Source organism: Chiloscyllium plagiosum, unplaced genomic scaffold (genome assembly GCF_037043375.1).
Source record: "Chiloscyllium plagiosum isolate Xiang-an unplaced genomic scaffold, Cpla_swu_hap1 HiC_scaffold_2, whole genome shotgun sequence".
NCBI lineage: Eukaryota > Metazoa > Chordata > Chondrichthyes > Orectolobiformes > Hemiscylliidae > Chiloscyllium > Chiloscyllium plagiosum.
This window is the reverse complement of record NW_028270140.1, coordinates 82,297,822-82,319,804: the sequence shown is the minus strand read 5'-3', so window position 1 is coordinate 82,319,804 and position 21,983 is coordinate 82,297,822. Positions and strand designations below refer to the sequence as shown.

Here is a 21,983-nt window from a genome sequence, read left to right as displayed (position 1 = left end):
TCTCCCCACCTTATGTCAGTCCCAACCCTCGGACTCAGCACCGCCTTCTTGACCTGCAATCTTCTTCCCGACCTCTCCACCCCACCTCCTCTCCGGCCTATCACCCTCACCTTAACCTCCTTCCACCTATTGCATTCCCAATGTCCCTCCCCTAAGTCCCTCCTCCCTACCTTTTATCTTAGCCTGCTTGGCACACCTTCCTCATTCCTGAAGAAGGGCTCATGCCCGAAACGTCGATTCTCCTGCTCCTTGGACGCTGCCTGACCTGCTGCGCTTTTCCAGCAACACATTTTTCAGCACTAGTTACATGTTGTCAGCCAGAAAAAGATCTATTTATCCCAACTCTCTGCTTGCTGCTGATTAACTAATTCTCGATTCAACCTAATTAATTATCCTAACCCATGTGATCATACTTTGTGTATTAACCTTTTGTATGGCACCTTATCAAATGATTTCTGGAAGTCCAGTGTACTACATCTACATAATCCCCATTGCTTGTTCCATCTTCAAAGAACTCGAACAACTGTGATTGACTCTAAATAAAACCATGCTGATTCTGACTAATTGTACTTTGACTTTCCAAATGGCGTATTATTACTTCCTTCACAATGGATTTTAATAATTTCCCAACAACAGGTGTTAAACTAACAGGTCTGCAGTTTTCTACTTTCTGTCTTCCTTTTAGAATAAAGGTGTGATACAAGCATTTTTTCAATCCACTGGAATTTTGATCCACCCAGGAAATTTTGGAATATTTTAACCAATGAATCCATTATTTTTGCAGCTAGTTCCTTTAAGACCCTAAGACACAGGCCATTGGGAACTTATCTGCTTTCAATTCTAATAGTTTGCTCATTACCCTTTCCCTAGTGATGATGATTGTTCCAAGTTCCTCCTTTTCCATAATTTCTGCTTTGTTATAATTGGGATGGTACTAGTGTCCTCCACCATGAAAACTGAAGCCAACTATTGATTCAGTAACTCTGCCAATTCTGTGCTCTCCACTATTTACTCTCCAGTCTCATCCTCCAAGGGACCAACATACACTTTAGCTACAATTTTCCCTTTAAGTGCTTATAGAAGCTTTTGGAATCCATTTTTATATTTTGTGCTAGTTTGCTTTCATAATCTACCTTTGCTCTTTTATGATTATTTTAATAACCTTTTGTCAACCTTCAAAAGTTTCCCAAATTTCCAGTCTGCCACTCATCTTTGTCTTTACGTTATCATTAATCTCCTTGCTTAGCCTTGGACATTTTCACACCCCCCCTTACAATCTTTCTTCTATTCTGAAATATATTTTCGTTGGGAACAATTGAGTAGCTCCTTAAAAAACCTACAATTGCTCATCAACTTTCCTACTTGTTTGTCTTCCTGCCCAGTCCTCGAGGGCCAGATCTATTCCTGTGTAATTATCTTTGTTTAACTCCAGAATGCTCGTGTGGGACTCAATTTCCCACCCTCCAATTGAATTTGAAATTCCAGCATGCTAGCATCACCCTTCTCTAGAGGATCCTTTATAAAGGAATCATTAATTAATCCCACCTCATTACACAATACCAAATCTAAAGTAGTCTGTGCCATGGGTGTTTCTATAAAATATTTCTCCAAGAAACAAACTCTCACATATTCAATGAGGTTACCGTTGTCAATGTGGTTAATCCAGTCAACATGCACATTAACATCACCAATGACTATTGCTCTCTTACAAGTCCCAATATTTCCTGGTTTATACTGGGCTCACTGCAAGATTTCTGTTTGCGGACCTACAGAATATCCCCATCAGGGGCTTTTCTCCCCTGCCATTTCTTCTTTCTGCCCAGACTGATTCTATGGTGATCTACAGTGCTGTTAAGATTTCTCTGCATAGCACTGATCTCTGCCTTTATGAACAAAGTTTTCCCACCTCCTTTTCCTTCCTGCCTATCCTTCCAAAACACTAAGTATCCAGTCTAGAACTGAGACATAATTTAGAAACAAAGGAGGATGGACTTCGATCCAAGGTGAGGAGAAATTACTTTACTCAGAATACTGTGAACCTTTGGTATTGTGTAGCACAGAAGGTTGTGGAAAATCTATCTCTGAGGATGTTTAAGGCAGAAACTGAAGGTGGTGAAGAAGTCATACAGCATAATCAAGAAAAGAGCCAATTATAGAGTCATAGAGCCATACAGCATGGAAACATAACCTTCGCTCAAACCAGTTCATGACAACCATAATCCCAAACTTGCCTTCACTAGTCACAGCACTGAGTATTGGAGTTGGGATGTCACGTTGTGGCTGTACAGTGTCTTGGTGAGGCCACTTTTGGAATAGTACATACAGTTCTGGTTGCCCTTCTATAGGAAGGATATTATTAAATTGGAAAGGGTGCAGAAAGGATTTCCAAGGATGTTACTGGGACTGGAGAGTATGAGTTAAAAGAGGCTGTATAGGCTGGGACTTTCTGCACTGCTTAGGGGGTGACCTTTTGGAGGTTTATAAAATCATGAGGGGCATAGTAAAGATGAACATCATAAAATCTAGGAAATCACAAAGATGTTATCCAACTTCATAAATAGCAAAAAGGTCTTTTCCCCAGGTAAGGGAATTCAAAACTCGGGGGCATAATTGTAAGGGGAGTGGAGAAAGATTTAAAAGGGACCTGAGGAGCAACATTTTCACCGAGGGTGGTTCATAGGTAGAATGAACTGCTCGAGTAAGTGTTAAATGCAGGTACAGTAACAACATTTAAAAGACATTTGGACATGTATGCGAATAGGAAAGGTTAAGAGAGATATGGGCCAAATGCAGGCAAATGGGAAACCTGGTCAACATGGACTCAATGGACCGAAGGGTCTGATTCTGTGCTGTATGACTCTATGATGGATTTGTGCCTGCCAATGGCATATAGGTTATGTGGATGGTATGAGCAAAAGGCACTGAAATGTCCAATCAGCTGCAATTATACTGAATGATGGGGCAGGCGAAATGGACTGAATGGCCTACTCCTATTCCTGTGTTCATAAAATCTAGGTCAGAAGTCACACGACACCAGGTTATAGTTCAACAGGTTTATTTGAAATCACAAGCTTTTGGATTGTAGCCCCTTTGTCAGGTGAAGTGTGTCACCTAACGAAGGAGCAGTGCTTAAAAAGCTTGTGATTTCAAATAAACCTGTTGGACTATAACCTGGTGTCGTGTGACTTCTGACCTTGTCCACCCCAGTCTAACATCGGCACCTCCACGTCATAAAATCTAGGTGGAGGGTTGTTTTTCAGACTGGAGGCCTGTGACCAGTGGAGTACCACAAGGATCGGTGCTGGACAGGAGTTGGGAGGTCATGTTGCAGCTGTACAGGACATTGGTTAGGCCACTGTTGGAATATTGCGTGCAATTCTGGTCTCCTTCCTATCGGAAAGATGTTGTGAAACTTGAAAGGGTTCAGAAAAGATTTACAAGGATGTTGCCAGGGTTGGAGGATTTGAGCTATAGGGAGAGGCTGAACAAGGTGGGGCTGTTTTCTCTGGAGCTTCGGAGGCTGAGGGGTGACCTTATAGAGGTTTACAAATTTATGAGGGGCATGGACAGGATAAATAGGCAAAGTCTTTTCCCTGAGGTTGGGGAGTCCAGAACTAGAGGGCATAGGTTTAGGGTGAGAAGGAAAAGATATAAAAGAGACCTAAGGGGCAACTTTTTCACGCAGAGGGTGGTACGTGTATGCAATGAGCTGCCAGAGGAGGTGGTGGAGGCTGGTACAATTGCAACATTTAAGAGGCATTTGGATGGGTATATGAAGAGGAAGGGTTTGGAGGGATATGGGTTGGGTGCTGGCAGGTGGGACTAGATTGGATTGGGATATCTGGTCGGCATGGACGGGTTGGACCGAAGGGTCTGTTTCCATGCTGTACATCTCTATGACTCTAAATCACAAAGATGTTATCCAACTTCATAAACAACAAAAAGATAATCAAGAAAAGAGCCAATGAAAGAGTCATAGAGTTATAGAGCATGGAAACATAACCTTCCCTCCAACCAGTTCATGACAACCATAATCCCAAACTTAATTAATCTCACCTGCCTGCACTCACCCTATATCCTTCCAGACATTTCTTATTCATGTACTCATCTAAATGTCTTTTAAACATTGTAACTGTACTCACATCCACCACTTCCTACTTCAATTCACACATCACTCTGTGTGAAAAAAACACTCCTCACGTCTTTTTTTTTTAATCTTTCTCCTGTCCCTTAAAAATATACATCCTAGTCTTGAATTCCCCCACCCTAGGGAAAAGACATCTGCCATTCATCTTATCTATTCATCTCCTTATGTTATAAACCTCTGTAAGGTCACCATCTCTCAATCTCTTACGCTCCATTGAAAAAAGTCTCAGCCTATCCAACCTCTCCGTATGACTCAAAACCTCCATTCCTGGTAATATCCTGGTAATCTCTTCTGAATCCTTGCCAGCTTAATAATAACGTTCCTATAATAGGGAGACGAGAACTGGACACAATATTCCAAAAGAGGCCTCACAAATGTCCTGCAGACCCTCAGCATAATGTCCCAACTCCTATATTCAAAGTTCTCAGCAATGAAGGTAAGCATGCTAACTGCCTTTTTAACCATCCTATGCATATGTGATGTAAACTTCAAAATATTATGTACCTGGACCGCGAGATCTCTCTGTTCTTCAACACTACCCTGGGCCCTTTTTTAACTGTATAAATCTTGCCTTTCTTGGTTTTACCAAAATGCAATACCTCACATTTAACCAAATTAAACTCCATCTACCACTTTTCAGCCCATTGGCCCAATTGATCTCTTCGTAATCAAAATAAAAAGAAAACTGTGTGCAGTCATGAAAGATGTGAACATTGTTCTTGTTGAATATTTTACATCTGGATCCACAAAAGAGGGGATAAAGCAGTCACTGCAGCAAGAAGAGCTTGTGTGAAATATTAGATGGAATAAAGATTTTGAGAAAGGAAACATTAAGGTGCTTAGCACTTTGAAAGTGGATAAAACATGAGGCCCAACTCTAAAGAAACCCAGAATTAGCAGAGGCCATCGCTTTCCAATCCTGATTGGCTACAGCAAGGAAACTGAAGGACTAGAGTGAAATTGTCTGCTTGTCTGTTATTTGAGGCCTTCTGCTAGAGTACTGAGAACTTTTAAGCGATGCTGGAGAAGAGCCTTATAAATTTTGTCGGGTAGAGTCTCAGGAGAAAAGATTGAGTAACAAGGAGGTAAGCAGTTGTTGAAGCAGGCTAAGTTGGGGCAGCAGTGAAACTGAAACCGAGTCTATATTGTTCAGAGGAGCTGGGCAAACCCCTTAAAAGTTACAGGAATTTTGTGACTCAGTGATCACAGACATCTTAAGGGATTGCTCATAAGTGCATGGGAGCTGCTTTGGTAGTGTCTACTATTTAATGTACAGTTTGCCGAGTGTTCATGTTTAGCTAATGGTGATTCTAGATGTTACTGTGGAAGATAGATGGTGTCAACTATTTGTTTTGACTCTCTTTTATTTAAATGTCTCCTTTCCTGTGACATAGCCATCACGAGCAAGGCACATATTTGTTGTCCATCACTAATTGTGCTTGAACTGAGTGTTTGCGAGGTCATTTCAGGAGGCAATTAAGAGTCAAATACATTACTGCGATCTGGAATCATAAGTGAGCCAAACCTGCTGAACGTATCCAGTACTTAACTTTTTGTTTTTAGGGACAGACCTTATGATTTTGATTCCATGATGAAAGTTAATCAATAACTGATGAGAAAATTTGTGGACATTCAACATGGAGAAAGTGAGGACTGCAGATACTGGAGATTAGAGTCAAAAAGTGTGGTGCTAGAAAAGCATAGCTGGTCAGGCAGCATCTGAGGAACAGGAGAGTCACTGTTTTGAACATAAGCTCTTCATCAGGAATGTTCCTGATGAAGAGTTTATGCGCAAAACATCGACTCTCCTGCTCCTTGGATGCGCCTGACCAGCTATGCTTTTCCAGCACCACACTTTTTGACACTCAACATGTATGTTGCCTGCAAACCAAATTCAGTTTTACCAAATAAGTAGTAGAGATAACTGCCAAAGTTATCAGGAAGAAAGAATTCGCCAAGTTGACCTACTTGTATCAATAAGGAAATTTTAAAATGTCTACCACATGCCTAAATGTATAACACTATAGCAGTTTAGTACAAGGGAGAGAAAACAATCTTTCTCCTGGATTCAGCAAGGTTCTGATGGACAAATTGGCATGATAATAATCTTGGTCCATGCCAAACTAGTTTAATATGTCCATAGAAAAACATAGCCACAAAGCTACAAGACAAAAGTAAGAATTGCATGAGAATAAATGCTCATTTTAGACCAGAACTCTGTCTAGGGACCTTTTCCCAAAATAAATACCATGGGTAGCTGTGCTCAAGCAGTTGCATTTGATATTGTGTATCAATTTTAAAATACCTATGTGGAATACAAATGCCACCCTCTGATAAAGATATTCAACTATAGATTTAACACACAATCAGGATTACTAATAAGAAACTAATTTACATATTGTTCAGTATGATGTTCAGGAATCTATTTAAAGTTCCAGTGCTGAAAATTTTAGAACTCTATGAATTCTTTGACTGTTTTTACAGGCTGAGTATGATTTTTACTTATTGAACTAGGAACAACAAAATTCAATTAAGTAACATTATGTCATAAGAAATATACCTACTTTTCCCATCTCTTGGAGGAGCCTCTTTGGCTTTGAAACCTTCTATCTGTGGTTTAACATCAGTCTCCAATACAATGCCAATCCTGATCTCAGGTTTACTTTTTGTGTATTTGCTGCTAAGCAAGGGATACCATTTGGGTGCCTTCAATAAAAAATTCAAATTAATCACAATTTACAATAGTAGGAACATTGTTGGTTTAACATGGCAACAAAAGTATTAAATGTTGCATTTTATTGAATACTTCTTTATATGGAATCTGACCACTTGTACCAAAACAATGTTAGAAATAGAAAAGTCCAAATTTATTAATTTATGTTTTTCAATGTAATCAAAACTAAGCTTGTCTGAAAAACTTTAGTAACCAACTTACATTTAAAAAAAAGTCAAACTCAAAATGGTAGCTTGATTACTGATGCTGTTGTCCTACATATCGCAAGTGAGGGAACAAAAGAGATTCCATTACACAATAAATATACAGGTAATAATAAATACTTTTCCAGAAATACAAAGCTCACACTGCCATTAACAAGAGCAACCATTCCATGATGAACGTTTTAAAAAGAGCATGCATAAAATGAAAAAGGTAGCTTCAGTGGTAAGATTTCTTTTGAAAAGTAAAGTTCTTGCAACATTGATGCTGGAGAGACTTTGAACGGCAATTCTTTTGAGAGTGACACAGAAATGTGAAGTTTGTGTTTTAACTTATCGTTTCTAATCTTCAACCTTCATGATTAATTTCAAAAGCTACATTTAGGAAAATTGTTGCATTTCAAAAATCTAACAGAAATCTGAATTTAATTAGTGAAATGTTATATTTTAAAATTGATAGAGCCACATTTAAGATGAAATAATCTAACAAATTTGGTGCCAAAAGTAAGGAATTAAACCTTATTTGTATTCAAGTGATTCAGAATAAAAATATTAAGAAAACATTTGAATTTCTATGGCAACATTTTTAGAAGTGACAACAAGACATATACTGTTAAATAGCAGACAAATTTTACATCAGTGCTTGCTGACCTCCAATTACAAGCATTTGATGTTTAATATTACCCCCTTTTTGTTAGTTCTATAGATCTCGAAAGAGAGTAGTAATTAATTGAATCTTTCCTTGAAAAACAGAATTACTTTTCCTTTGTTCCATCTCTGCCTATTATAGAACCAGTTCACAGTGCAAATTCATTCAAATTGTTATCCAATTAGTCCCATTTTCCTGTTCTTTACATATAGTTCTGCAATTCATCCCCAACAAGTACTTATCCAGTTCCCCTTTACAATTTAGTTTATTTCCACCAGTCCTACAGAAGGTGCATTCCAGGTCATAATAATAATGGGAGATAAATTCACCTCATATTCTTCTGCTGATTACTTAAACCTGTGCTCAACATTTACCAAACACCCTGTGTGCGGAAACAATTTTTGCTATTCACTTCATCAACACCCTATACAGTTTTAAATACCTCTATGAAGTCTCTTATTCTTCTCCCCTCTACAATTTAACAAGTTAAGCTTCACTAGGCCAGGGCTTCCCAAAGTGGGGATTGGGACCATGGGTGGAGTGTGAACTAAAGTTTTATGGTCAGGATCTTAAAGACAGCACTGATTCTTCCTTCCCCTTGCTCTGAGTCTTCTGCTCCAAATTCACAATTCACTGAGTGGCCACTTCAATTTTCAAGCCTTGAAGTGGGGTGATAGCAAGAAAATACATGGAAAGCACTGTTCCAGGCTCTCCACATAACCTCTGTAATAATCCAAATTTCTGAAACGAATCAATTTTTGATGATTGATTATGTGATATAACTGAACAAAACAATGTTCAACATAATAAAAGTAAAACACTACAGATACTTGAAAACTGAAACAAACACATGATGCTGTAGAAACCTAGTGGATTTGGCAGCACCTATGGAGGGAAAAACAGAGTTAACATTTAAGTCCAATAGAAGAGTCACACTGGACTTGAAATATAAGTCCTGCTTCTCTCTCCACAAAAGCTGCCAGAACTGCTGAGTTTCTCGAGCATTCACTGTGGATGTTCTCAACAATCAACATGTTGCTTTCTAACTATTGGCAAATATTGTTTGAAGTAAAACTGTCAGTCAGTGCTCAAACTGAGGCATGACCATAATAATTCCAGCTAGGCATTACTGCTTCAAAAAAAAGCCTAGATTGGAATTTCAAATCTGCATTCACAAGTGAAAAATGTGGACTGTATTCTTGCATCACACATGCCTGTTTGACCTATTTGTAGAAAAACAACACTAATATTAACAAGCAAAAACCCACAAAATTTTTAAAAATTAGCACACTTTGGAACATTCCCTTTGCATCTTGAATATCTAGAGAACAACAAGCCAACACACCTGTTTAGTCTCTTGAACAGACCTCAAATCCAAAATGATATAACCTACAGACTCCTTTGCTAATGTCAGAGAATCCACTGCATAACAATATAGCTTGATGGGTGTGCGTTGTAACCTAAAAAGGAAATGTATGTATTTATGACAGGCAAGCTTAATAAGTTGCTTAAGCTAATAATAACAATCATAATAAAATATCAACAGTATCATTTAGCACATGTACGTTTTCATCAGTACACAGAAAACCATCTGTATTACTTAATGGAGCAGAAATACATAAAAGCAGTAAATAATCAGTAACAGCAGCTTGGTATTGCAGAACTTGAATATTGCTGAAAAATTCACATTTTGTCAACGCTTTTCGTCTTGCACTCATCAAAGCTTTGCCCTGAGAAATGAACCACCAAATGGCTATGGATATTTTGATGAGTTGAAACAGGTACAGTGTGTTCAAATGTATTCTGTCTGTGAAAAACAGGGTCTTGTGTATTACTTTATGTAGCTTCTAGTACATGCAAGTGTGTCACAGTCTGGGCCTGATTGACACTCCTAAATTGGTTATCAGCATAATCCTTTACACATTCTTCTCGAACAGAACAAGATTTTGGCTTTCCCCTTCACTCAGTAATCTGACAAATTACCCTCATGGGTGCAAAGTATAAAGTTTTAAGATGCCTTTTTCAGTAACACACCAATCAGTTAGTAGCGGTGGTCAGAGTTGTGTGTTTAATTACCACCTTTCATCTTGTACATTTCAAATGATAGTAACAGACATAACAATAGAGAAACTTAACTTCTGCTTTGCTTGAAGAGCTTTTCTCTGTTAGTTATTCTTTAGCAAAATCATTTTATTAATGCCTCACCTGTGTTGATATAATGACCTTCTGTCAAGTTCCCAAGCAAGTTCTGTAACAAACTCGGGCTGACTTTTGTGTTCAACAGGGTCTGTTGCCAGCAACTCTCCATCAAACCGTGCTTCTACCACAATGTTGTGCCGATGACGTTTTGGGAAATGTCGCCCTAATGCATCAACAAGACCAAGAGTTTAGATTTACAGTTCACTCAGAGATATACAACCTTTTGGAAATGACAGCTCAATGTATAATGAGCAATTTGATTGCTTATGATTGAATATCTTTGGCATCAAGCAATGCAATGATTAAGCGCTCGCCATTTCAAAACAACTTTAAGCTGTCCACCCACACTTATGTGGGACGAGACTAGACTGCCAAACTCATCCCTCAATAGATCCTAGGTGACAGCACAGTAAAGAAACATGTTTGGTAAATCACTTGAACTTCTATTCTAAGTGGAAATATTTTAGTTTCTAACATCCCTGAAATATCTAGTCTTACAACAGCATCTAAAAATGTTATATATAGCATATGTGCTCACATCAAATTCAAAACAATTATAACTATGAACATTAAAAGCCATTTCATCAGGATTTTTTAAATATTTGGAAGTGTCGGGAAAAAAACCTGGGAACTGACTTGAGGTTACTTCAACTAAACTAACAGTATCACAGGAACACGTCAAACAGTATTATTATTTTTACATTCCATCACAGAAGTAAGCTGTGCAGATCAATTCTCAAGGATTTTGTTTCAGCACTCACCAACTTAAGCAAAAATATGGTTTCATCCAAGGAGGGGAAAAAACAAATGGACAACTACACTATGTAGTATATTACTGACTCTTACCCAACAGTGATATCATACATTAATTTTCTGGGTTATTCTAGCTTAGCTGATCTCAACTCAGGTAGTGGAGGAAATTGATCTAAATGTCACAACCAAAAATGAGTGCGGACAACAGCAAGTGTTCTCTTTTTATGATTATCCACTGAGCACCACAGTGAAGTATCTGATTAAATGTTTAGACGACTGAAATGAACGATCAACACACTCTTCAGTCTCAAGTGAGGATCAGTTACTTTTGCAAAATATGGGAACGTTGCTATTCTATTTGGACTTGTATCTTGCATCAAAATTGGGGAAGTTTAACTGCAATTGTAAAATTGCTTTTATCAGTCCTTCATGGGATGTGAGCATCTCCGGCAAGCCCTTGAGGAGGTGGTGAGCCTCCTTCATGAAGTGCTGTAGTCTATCGTGTAGTCTACCCACAATGCTATTCAAGACAGAATTCCAGGATTTTCATATAGTGACAGACAAGGGAATGGCGAGAAAGTTCAAAGTCAGGATGGTACGTGACTTGGAAGGGAAATTGTACATAGTGGTGTTCCCATTGATTTGCCGCCTTTGAATTTCAAGCTGGTAGAGGTCAAAGGTTTGAAAGATGCTAAAGTAGTAGTTTGGGGACATGCTGCAGTGCATTTTGTGGATAATGTACACTGATGCACTGTGAGCCAGTGGTGGGAGTGGATGAATGCTTAACGTTGGGTGCCAATCAAGTTGGTTGTTTTTCCCTGAATGTTGTCAAATTTCTCCAGTGTTGTTGGAATGTACTCATGAACTCAGTATTCGGTAGCACTCTTGTCTTCTACCTTATAGGCGATGATCAGGCTTTGAGGAGTCAGCAGATAAATTGTTTGCCACAAACTTCACAGTCTCTGACCTGCCTGTGTAGACACACGTCTTTTACAGCTAGTCTACTCAGTTTCTGGTCAATGATAATTCCCAGGATGTTTATAGTTGGGAAGATTCAACAATACAATATAGCTGAACGTTAAAGGGAGTTGGTTAGAGTTTCTCTTATTGGAGAATGCCACTATCCAGCACTTAGTGGAATGAATGTTATGAGTGATTTATCAGCCCAAATAGGCTATTCAGGTCAAATGTTTACTGGTAATTACAACTAACAAGGAACAGAAAAGCTAAAATACTTGACAGATTTTAAGAATGCTTATTACTTTGGGAGTTACACTTACACTACCTGCAACAATTCAGTGCAATTTGAGATATAAGGTCGAGAGTGTGGTGCTGGAAAAGCACAGCAGGTCAGGCAGCATCTGAGGAGCAGGAGAATCAACATTTCAGGCATAAGCCCTTCATCAGGAAGGGGATTCCTGATAAAGGGCTTGTGCCCAAAACATTGATTCTCCTGCTCCTCGGATGCTGCCTAACCTGCTGTGCTTTTCCAGCACCATACTCTCGAGTCTGATCTCCAGCATCTGCAGTCCTCACTTTCTACTAATTCTAGATATAAAACAGGACCTAAAGGAACTTATTAAGATTTTCATTTCTGTTAGCTAATTCCATGATTTATTGGTTCTCTTTGTAGACAATATTCTTTAAAATAAGGGACTCAAACAATATCAGGGTAAATAGAAAAACAGAAAAGTGGAACCAAGGTCACAATCAGATCAGCTATGATCTTAGGCATGTTGGGATAAAGCAGAGCAAAATAGTGGACAAAGACACATCCCTCCCTGACGCGGTCATTGCATGCTATGCTCGGATTGAGCAGAATGCCAGCGGTGCAATGACACCTGCCCCGACACCCCCAGGCACACCTGTTCCCTCAGTAGCTGCTGCAGACATCAGACTGGTCTTCCTGGGAGTCAGCCCAAGGAAAGAGATGGGCCAGATGATGTCCCTGGCCGTGCACTCAGATCCTGTCTGGACCAACTGGCAGAAATATTCACCTAATCTTCAACCTCTCCCTCCTACAAGCTGAAGTCCCCACCTGCTTCAGGAAGACCACCATCACCCCGTACCTACGAAAGCACATGCAATGTGCCTTAATGATTACCGCCCAGTGGCTCAGACCTCAATCATCATGAAATGCTTTGAGAGGCTGGTCATGGCCCACATCAACTCCAGTCTACCAGCCGGCGCTGATCCCCTACAATTTGCCTACCGACGTAACAGGTCCACAGCGGATGCCATATCCCTAGCCCTGCACTCTTCCGTAGAACATTTGGACAACAAGGACATCTACGCCAGGCTCCTGCTCATCGACTACAGCTCTACCTTCAATATCATAATCCCCTCCAGACTGATCTCAAATCTCCGTGACCCGTGGTCTCAGCTCCATCCCCTGCAACTGGATCATCAGCTTTCTGACCCACAGACCACAATCAGTGCAGATAGGTAACTGCACCTCCTCCACAATAACAATCAAGACTGGTGCCCTCGAGGATGCATTCTCAGCCATCTATTGTACACCCTGTGCACCCACAACTGTGTTGCCAATTTCCAAACGAACACCATCTACAAATTCACTGACAACACTACCGTAATGGGACAGATATCTCACAATGATGAGTCAAAATACAGAGAGAAGATAGAGGGCTTGGTGACATGGTGCAATGAGAACAACCTCTCTCTCAACATCAGCAAAGCTAAAGAATGGATCACTGACTTCAGAAAGACATGCACCCAACTACATCAACAGAACTGAGGTTGAGAGGGTGCAGAGCATCAAGTTCCTCTGACTGACAATAACCGACAACCTGCCCTGGACTTCCCATGTAGGTGAAATGATCCAAGAAAGCACAACAACACCTCTTCCTCAGGCAGCTCAGGACCCTCACCAACTTCCACAGATGCACCATTGAAAGCACACTGCCAGAAGCATAATGACCTGGTATGGCAACTGCTCTGCCCAGGCCCCTATGAAACTACAGAGGTTGTGAGCACAGCCCAGATTATCATGGAAGCCAACCTTCCATCCATGGACTCTATTTACACGGCTCGCTGCCACGGAAATGCTGTCAACATCATTGAAGACCCACTACACCCTGGTAACGATCTCTGACAACCTCTTCAGGCAGAAGATACAATGCATAAACACATACACCACTAGGTTCAGGAACACCTTCTTCCCGGCCGTTATTAGACTGATAAATGGACTGTCTAGCCTCAAATAATGCTGATCTTGCTATTGTTGATCTCACCAAGTGCACACCCTGAGCAATGTAACCTGTATGCCTCTGTCTAAGTCTTTTTGATCAGACATTCTTGCTTACTATGATCTGCTTGTACTGCTCGTATATAAAGCTTTTCACTGTACCTCGGTACACATGACAATAAATCAATCAATCAATGATGACAGAAAGAATCTTTAAAGGGATATCGATAGTGGGTGAAAAGTTGACAGGTCAAATTCAATATGGGAAAGTGTGATGTTATGTTATGTCTCACTGTGGTAGCACACTGGAAATCAAGCCTCACCATTCGAAGAATCATCAGAGCAGTAGTCTACCGAAGTCTCCAATTTATGTGCCTTTTGGATCCAGATTGAAAGACTTCTGCCCTTAACAAAAATTAAAAATCACACAACACCAGGTTATAGTCCAACAGGTTTATGTGGTAGCTTTCGGAGCCCTGCTCCTTCATCAGGTGGTTGTGGAATATAAGATCATAAGACAGAATTTATCGGAAAAGTTCACAGTGTGATGTAACTGAAATTATATATTGAAAAAGACCTGGATTGTTTGTTAAGTCATGTGAAAGAACTGAAACCAATATGTTCATTCTAAAAGATGACAGACTTAACAAACAATCCAGGTCTTTTTCAACTTTTGCGATAAATTCTGTGTCTTATGATCTTATACTCCACAATCACCTGATGAAGGAGCAGCGCTCTGAAAGCTACTGCTTCCAAATAAACCTGTTGGACTATAACCTGGTGTTGTGTGATTTTTAACTTTGCACACCCCAGTCCAATACCGGCATCTCCAAATCATAACAAAAAATAATGTTTATTACAAACAACGAGATTCTAATTACAGGATAAACAATTATGAACCGTTGACATATAACCTTGCTGGTGAAAACTCTGGGACACACAGTCAGACATGAAAATATATGAGTGTTATGGGCAGAGGGAAATTCCAGGAGGCTCCCTGTCCACAGGTTTTGCTGAGATCCTTTTGGCATCTCAGGACTTGCTCCTCCTTCCTCATTTTCCTTCTCCAGGCACATCCATTTGTAGGAGGCTGGTTCTTTCTGATAAAGGTTTAAAACCCCACAGCAACTGGTGAGGGAAAATAAGCTGGCTTTCTTCAGGTTTGAGGTGATTTCTTCATTGCAGAGAAAGGGATAGCTCCTTACTTTTTGAAGATCAGATGGAGTCTCCATCAAACATTAATAACCGCAACTATTCAATTACCTGGGAGCCAGTCACATTGTTGTTGGCAGGCAGAAAGATCTTTGTCATCGATACCACCGACCAATCAGCTACTTACTATCTGTCAAAGGTTTATGACTATGTATACCTTGGATCCAACTTGTCTGTAACTAGATTTCAAGCAAACAGCTGAGTAAATAGCACTTACAATGAGTGTCAGGCTATTTGCTTTTAAAAATCCTTCAACTATCCTTGGATTTTAAAACAGTCCTTTTCCTATTTCAGTCCCTAGTCAAAAATACATCAAAATAAAAACATGAGTTTTCAAAGTGAAATAATGCACTATAGTGAAAAGAATAAAAAGGCAGATTATTATTCAAATGGATAAGGACTCCAAAACATTGCAACTCAGAGGGATCTGGGTGGTCTTGAGCATGAAACACAAAGAAATTAGCAAGTGGGTGCAGCAAGGAATTAAGAAGGCGCATGGAAATTTGGCATTGATACAGACAAAGGTGACACTCAAGAACTGAGATGCATAGCAATTTCATGTGTTAATATCTGGAGTTTAAAGGTTCCAAGCTTACTTTCAAATCAAATGTACACAAAAGCACAAAACCTTCCCTAGGATTGGGGAGTCCAAAACTAAAGGGTACAGGTTCAAAGTGAGAGGTGAAATTTTTTTTTTAAAGATTCCCTACGTGTGGAAACAGGCCCTTCAGCCCAACCAGTCCACACCAACCCGCCGAAGAGTAACCCACCCAGATCCATTTCCCTCTGACTGAGCACCTAACACTATGGGGCAATTTAGTATGGCCAATTCACCTAAACTGCACATCTTTGGACTGTGGGAGGAAACCGGAGCACCCTTGAGGAAACCCATGCAGACACGGAGAATGTGCAAACTCCACACAGACAATCACCCAAGGCTGGAATCGAACCTGGGACCCTGGTGCTGTGAGGCAGCAGTGCTAACTACTGAGCCATAACTTTTTCATGCAGAGGGTGGTGCATGTATAGAACAAGCTGCCAGACGATATGGTGGAGGATGATTCAATTACAACATTTAAAAGGCATCTGGATAGATATATGAATAGGAAATGTTTAGAGAGTTATGGGCCAAATGCCGGTAAATGGGACGAAATCAGTTAAGGCCATCTGGCCGGGGCAGTTGAGTTGAACCAAAGGGTCAGTTTCCATATTGTGTAACTGTATAACTCTATAATTTCCATCAGAAATATTGGAATCAGTGCATTGCAAGACTGGTGGTCATAACATATGAGGACCACTGCCAGTTGTATGCAGCATTTAACCCACGGCAAGTATAGAGTCCCATTCTCAGAACACAACAGCATGATTGCAACCTTTGCTGCAATATGTTTTAGAAAAAAAGTGCAATTTCTAAAAAGGAAACACAGTGGAGAAGGGAAGAAAAGCCTCTACTCCCAAAATGGTGCCTGGGATGAGGCTTGGAAATGAACCAGCTGGTCAAACAAGAGAATCCTGGGAATCAGGTGGTCCAGTTTCCAGTGATCCCAGGGATACATTATAAGCACGGCCATGGCAATCCTGGCAAGACAGTGTTCGCGGGGTTACAGCAGTCCCAGGGGTACAGTGTTGCTGGGGATATCGTGATTTCAGGGATGGTCCCAGTGATTCGTGGTCCCAGGAATACAGTGATCCAGGGGACACAACAATCTAATACTCATGTATATAGTAATCATGGGGATATAGTATTTCAGGGATACAATGATCCCGGGGATGAAGTGATCCCGAGATTACACTGATCCCGGGGTTGCAGGGATCCTGGGATTACAGTGATCCTGAGGATGCAGTGATCCTGGGGGTACAGTGATGTGAGGATACAGTTATTCCAGGAATACAGTGATCCCAGGGTTACAGTGATCCCAGAGGTTACAGTGATCCTGGGGATGGAGTGATTCTGAGGTTACAGTGATCCTGGAGTTTTAGTGATCGAGTGGTTACAGTGATCATGGGGTTACAGTGATCATGGGGATATAGTGATCCCAGGGTTACAGTGATCCAGGGGTTGTAGTGATCCCGGAAATGCAGTGATCCCGATGATAAAGTTACCCGGTGTTAGACTGATCCTGGGGTTACAGTGATCTCACTTATACACTGATCCGGGGATACAGTGATCCTGCGGTTACAGTGACCCGGGGGATACAGTGATACGGGAATCCAGTGATCTTGGGTAAACAATAATACCGGGGGTACAGTGATCCTGGGATACAGTGATGCGGGGATACGGTGATCTCGGGGATTATGGTGATCCCGGGGGTACGGTGATCTCGAGGTGACGGTGATCTTGGGGGTCACGGTGATCCCGGAGGTTACGGTGATCCCGGGAGTGAGAGAGATCCCGGGGGTGACAGCGATCCCAGGGGTGACAGTGATCCCGGGAGTTTCGGTGATCTCGGGAGTTTCGGTGATCCCGGGGCGACGGTGATCCCGGGATGACGGCGATCCCAGGGGTTACAGTGATCCCGGGGTGATGGTGATCCCGGGATGACGGTGATCCTGGGGATTATCGTGATCCCAGAGTTAGTGATCCCGGGATTACGGTGATCCCGAGGTGTAAGTGATACAGGGGTGACGGTGATGCCGGGGTGTGTGTGGGTGATCCCGGGGGTGCCGGCGATCTCGGGGGGTGAGGGTGAACCCGGGGGCGACGGTGATCCCAGGTGTGACGGTTATTCCCGGGGGGGGGCGAGGGTGATCCCAGGTGTGACGGTGATCCCGGGCGTCACAGTGATCCCAGAGTTGAAGGTGATTCCGGGGGTGAGGGTGATCCCGGGTGACAATGATTCCGGGGTTACAGTGATCCCGGGGGTGACAGTGATCCCGAAGGAGTGAAGGTGATCCCGGGGTGAGGGTGATCCCGGAGTGACAGTGATCCCGAGGGTGAGGGTGATCCCAGGGTTACAGTGATTCCGGGAGTGAGGGTTACGGTGATCTTGGGGGTAAGGGTGATCCTGGGATGAGGGTGATCCGGGGGGGGTGGGGGTGATCCCAGGATGACGCCGATCCCGGCAGTGATGGTGATCCCAGGGGTCACAGTGATCCCGGAGGGGTGAGGGTGATCCCGGGGGTGAGATGATCCCGGGGTGGCGGTGATTCCGGGGGTGACGGCGATCCCAGGGGTGACGGTGATCCCGGGGGTGACGGTGAACCCAGGGGTGACGGTGATCCCGGGGGTGACAGTGATCCCGGGGGTGACAGTGATCCCGGGGGTGACGGTGATCCCGGGTATACAGTGATCCCGGGGGTGAGGGGAATCCCAGGATGAAGGGGATCCCAAGGTGATGGTGATTCCGGGGGGTGACAGTGATCCCAGGGGTGAGGGTGATCCCGGGGGGTGAGGGTGATCCCGGGAGATGAGGTTGATCCCAGGAGATGAGGTTGATCCCGGGGGTGATCCCGAGTGACAATGATTCCAGGAGTGAGGGTGATCCCAGGGATGACGATGATTCCGGGGTTACAGTGATCCCGGGGGTGACAGTGATCCTGGGGGTGACAGTGATCCCGGAGATGAGGTTGATCCTGGGGGACAATGATTCCGGGAGTGAGGGTGATCCCGCGGTGACGGTGATCCCGGGGTTACAGTGATCCTAGGGGTGACGATGATCCCAGAGTTACAGTGATCCCGGGATTACGGTGATCCCAAGGTGTAGGTGATCCGGGGGTGACGGTGATCCTGGGGGTGACAGTGATTCCAGGGGTCACAGTGATCCTGGGGGTAATGGTGATCCTGGGGGTAATGGTGATCCCGGGGTCACAGTGATCCTGGGGGTGACGGTGATCCGGGGGGTTACAGTGGATCCCAGGGTGACGGTGATTCTGGGGGTGACGGTGATCCCGGGGTGATGGTGATCCCGGGGTGAAGGGGATCCCGGGGTGAAGGGGATCCCGGGGTGAAGGGGATCCCAAGGTGACTGTGATCCTGGGGGTGAGGGTGATCCCGGGAGGTGAGGTTAATCCCGGGGGTGAGGGTGATCCCGGGGGTGAGGTGATTCCGGGGTTACAGTGATCCCGGGGTCACGGTGATCCCAGGGGTGACGGTGATCCGGAGTGTTACAGTGATTAGATTAGATTACTTACAGTGCGGAAACAGGCCCTTCAGCCCAACAAGTCCACACAGACCCACCGAAGCGTATACCACCCAGACCCATACACCTACATTTACCCCTTCACCTAACACTACGGGCAATTTAGCATGGCCAATTCACCTATCCCGGGGGTTACGGTGATCCTAGAGGTAACACTGATCCCGGGGTAACGGCGGTCCCGGGGTTACGGTTATCCTGGGGTGAGAGTGATCCCGGGGGTTACGGTGATCCCGGGATGACGGTGATCCCAGGGGGTGATGGTGATCCTGGGGGTTATGGTGATCCCGGGGTGAGCGTGATCCCGGGATGACGGTGATCCCAGGGGGTGAGGGTGATCCTGGGGGTGACGGTGATCCCGGGGTGAGGGTGATCCTGGAGGTTACAGTGATCCTGGGGGTGACGGTGATCCCGGGGGTTACTGTAATCCCGGGATGACGGTGATCCCAGGGGGTGAGGGTGATCCTTGGGGTGACGGTGATCCCGAGGTGGGGGTGATCCTGGGGTGAGGGTGATCCCGGGGGTTACGGTGATCCCGGTGATCCTGGGGGTGACGGTGATATCGAGGAGTGAGGCTGATCCCGGGGTGCTGGTGATCCCAGAGTTACAGTGATCCCGAGGTGAAGGTGATCCCGGGGGTGATGGTGATCCTGGAAGTGACGGTGATTCCAGGGTCACAGTGATCCTGGGGGTGACGGTGATCTGGGGGGTTACAGTGATCCTGGGGGTGACGGTGGTGCGGGGTTAAGGTGAATCCGGGCATCACAGTGATCCCGGGGCTGAGGGTGATCCCGCTGTGGTGATGATGGGGTGATCCCGGGGGGGTGAGGGTAATCCCGGGGGGTGAGGGTAATCCCGGGGGGTGAGGGTAATCCCGGGGGGTGAGGGTGAGCCCAGGGGGTGAGGGTGAGCCCGGGGGGTGAGGGTGAGCCCGGGGGGTGAGGGTGAGCCCGGGGTGAGGGTGAGCCCGGGGGGTGAGGGTAATCCCGGGGATGAGGATGAGCCCGGGGTGAGGATGAGCCCAGGGGGTGAGGGTAATCCTGGGGATGAGGGTGAGCCCGGGGTGAGGGTGAGCCCAGGGGGTGAGGGTAATCCCGGGGATGAGGGTAATCCCAGGGGTGAGGGTGAGCACCGGGGGTGAGGGTGATCCCGGGGGTGAGGGTGATCCCGGGGGGTGAGGGTGATCCCGGGGGGTGAGGGTAATCCCGGGGGGTGAGGGTGAGCCCGGGGGGTGAGGGTGAGCCCCGGGGGGTGAGGGTAATCCCGGGGATGAGGATGAGCCCGGGGTGAGGATGAGCCCAGGGGGTGAGGGTAATCCCGGGGATGAGGGTAATCCCAGGGGTGAGGGTGAGTCCGGGGTGAGGGTGAGCACCGGGGGTGAGGGTGATCCCGGGGGTGAGGGTGATCCCGGGGGGTGAGGGTAATCCCGGGGGGTGAGGGTGAGCCCGGGGGTGAGGGTGATCCGGGGGGAGTGAGGGTGATCACGGGGGGTGAGGAGGATCCCGGGGGTGAGGGTGATCCGGGGGGAGTGAGGGTGAGCCCGGGGGGTGAGGGTGAGCCCGGGGGTCAGGGTGATCCGGGGGGAGCGAGGGTGAGCCCGGGGGTGAGGGTGAGCCCGGGGTGAGAATGAGCCCAGGGGGTGAGGGTGATCCGGGGGGGTGAGGGTGAGCCCGGGGGGAGTGAGGGTAATCCCGGGGGTGAGGGTGAGCTCGGGGTGAGGATGAGCCCCGGGGGTGAGGGTGATCCCGGGGGTGGGTGATCCCGGGGGTGAGGGTGATCCAGGGGGTGAGGATGAGCCCAGGGGGTGAGGATGATCCCGGGGGTGAGGATGATCCCGGGGGTGAGGATGAGCCCAGGGGGTGAGGATGAGCCCAGGGGGTGAGGATGAGCCCAGGGGGTGAGGATGAGCCCAGGGGGTGAGGGTAATCCAGGGGGTGAGGGTGAGCCCGGGGGTGAGGGTGATCCCGGGGGTGAGGGTGAGCCCGGGGGTGAGGGTGATCCCGGGGGTGAGGGTGAGCCCGGGGGATAAGGGTGATCCCGGGGGTGAGGGTGATCCGGGGGGGATGAGGGTGATCCGGGGGGGATGAGGGTGATCCCGGGGGTGAGGGTGATCCCGGGGGTGAGGGTGATCCCGGGGGTGAGGGTGATCCCTGGGGTGAGGGTGATCCCGGGGGTGAGGGTGATCCCGGGGGGTGAGGGTGAGCCCGGGGGGAGTGAGGGTAATCCCGGGGGAGAGGGTGAGCTCGGGGTGAGGATGAGCCCCGGGGGTGAGGGTGATCCCGGGGGTGAGGGTGATCCAGGGGGTGAGGATGAGCCCAGGGGGTGAGGATGATCCCGGGGGTGAGGGTAATCCAAGGGGTGAGGATGAGCCCAGGGGGTGAGGATGAGCCCAGGGGGTGAGGGTAATCCAGGGGGTGAGGGTGAGCCCGGGGGTGAGGGTGATCCCGGGGGTGAGGGTGATCCCGGGGGTGAGGGTGATCCGGGGGGTGAGGGTGAGCCCGGGGGGTGAGGGTGATCCGGGGGGTGAGGGTGATCCCGGGGGGTGAGGGTGATCCCGGGGGGTGAGGGTGATCCCGGGGGGTGAGGGTGAGCCCGGGGTGAGGGTGGGCACCGGGGGTGAGGGTGATCCCGGGGAGTGAGGATGATCCCGGTGTGAGGATGAGCCCGGGGGGTGAGGGTGATCCCGGGGAGAGGGTGATCCGGGGGGTGAGGATTATCCGGGGGGAGTGAGGGTGATCACGGGGGGTG

The 21,983-nt window shown here is 45.7% G+C and overlaps 1 protein-coding gene across 4 annotated transcripts in view; it reads right to left on the bottom strand.

Annotated features, from left to right (window-relative positions):
• The window catches only part of cep120 (centrosomal protein 120), a 105,459-nt gene that overhangs the window by 79,629 nt on the left and 3,847 nt on the right, over positions 1–21,983 (bottom strand). For 3 of the 4 annotated variants that reach the window (XR_015760673.1, XM_087998117.1, XM_087998113.1), the window contains exons 2-4: positions 9,936–10,092; positions 9,076–9,190; positions 6,712–6,853 (exon numbers count right to left, since the gene is read on the bottom strand). Coding sequence is in view for 3 of the 4 variants with exons in the window: in XM_087998117.1 (XP_087854243.1) it covers positions 6,712–6,853; positions 9,076–9,190; positions 9,936–10,092 (414 nt within the window). In the remaining variant the exon portion in view is untranslated. Of the gene's footprint in view, positions 1–6,711; positions 6,854–7,082; positions 7,136–9,075; positions 9,191–9,935; positions 10,093–21,983 lie in introns of those variants that run through there. The other variant, XM_043711748.2, reaches the window with a different exon arrangement.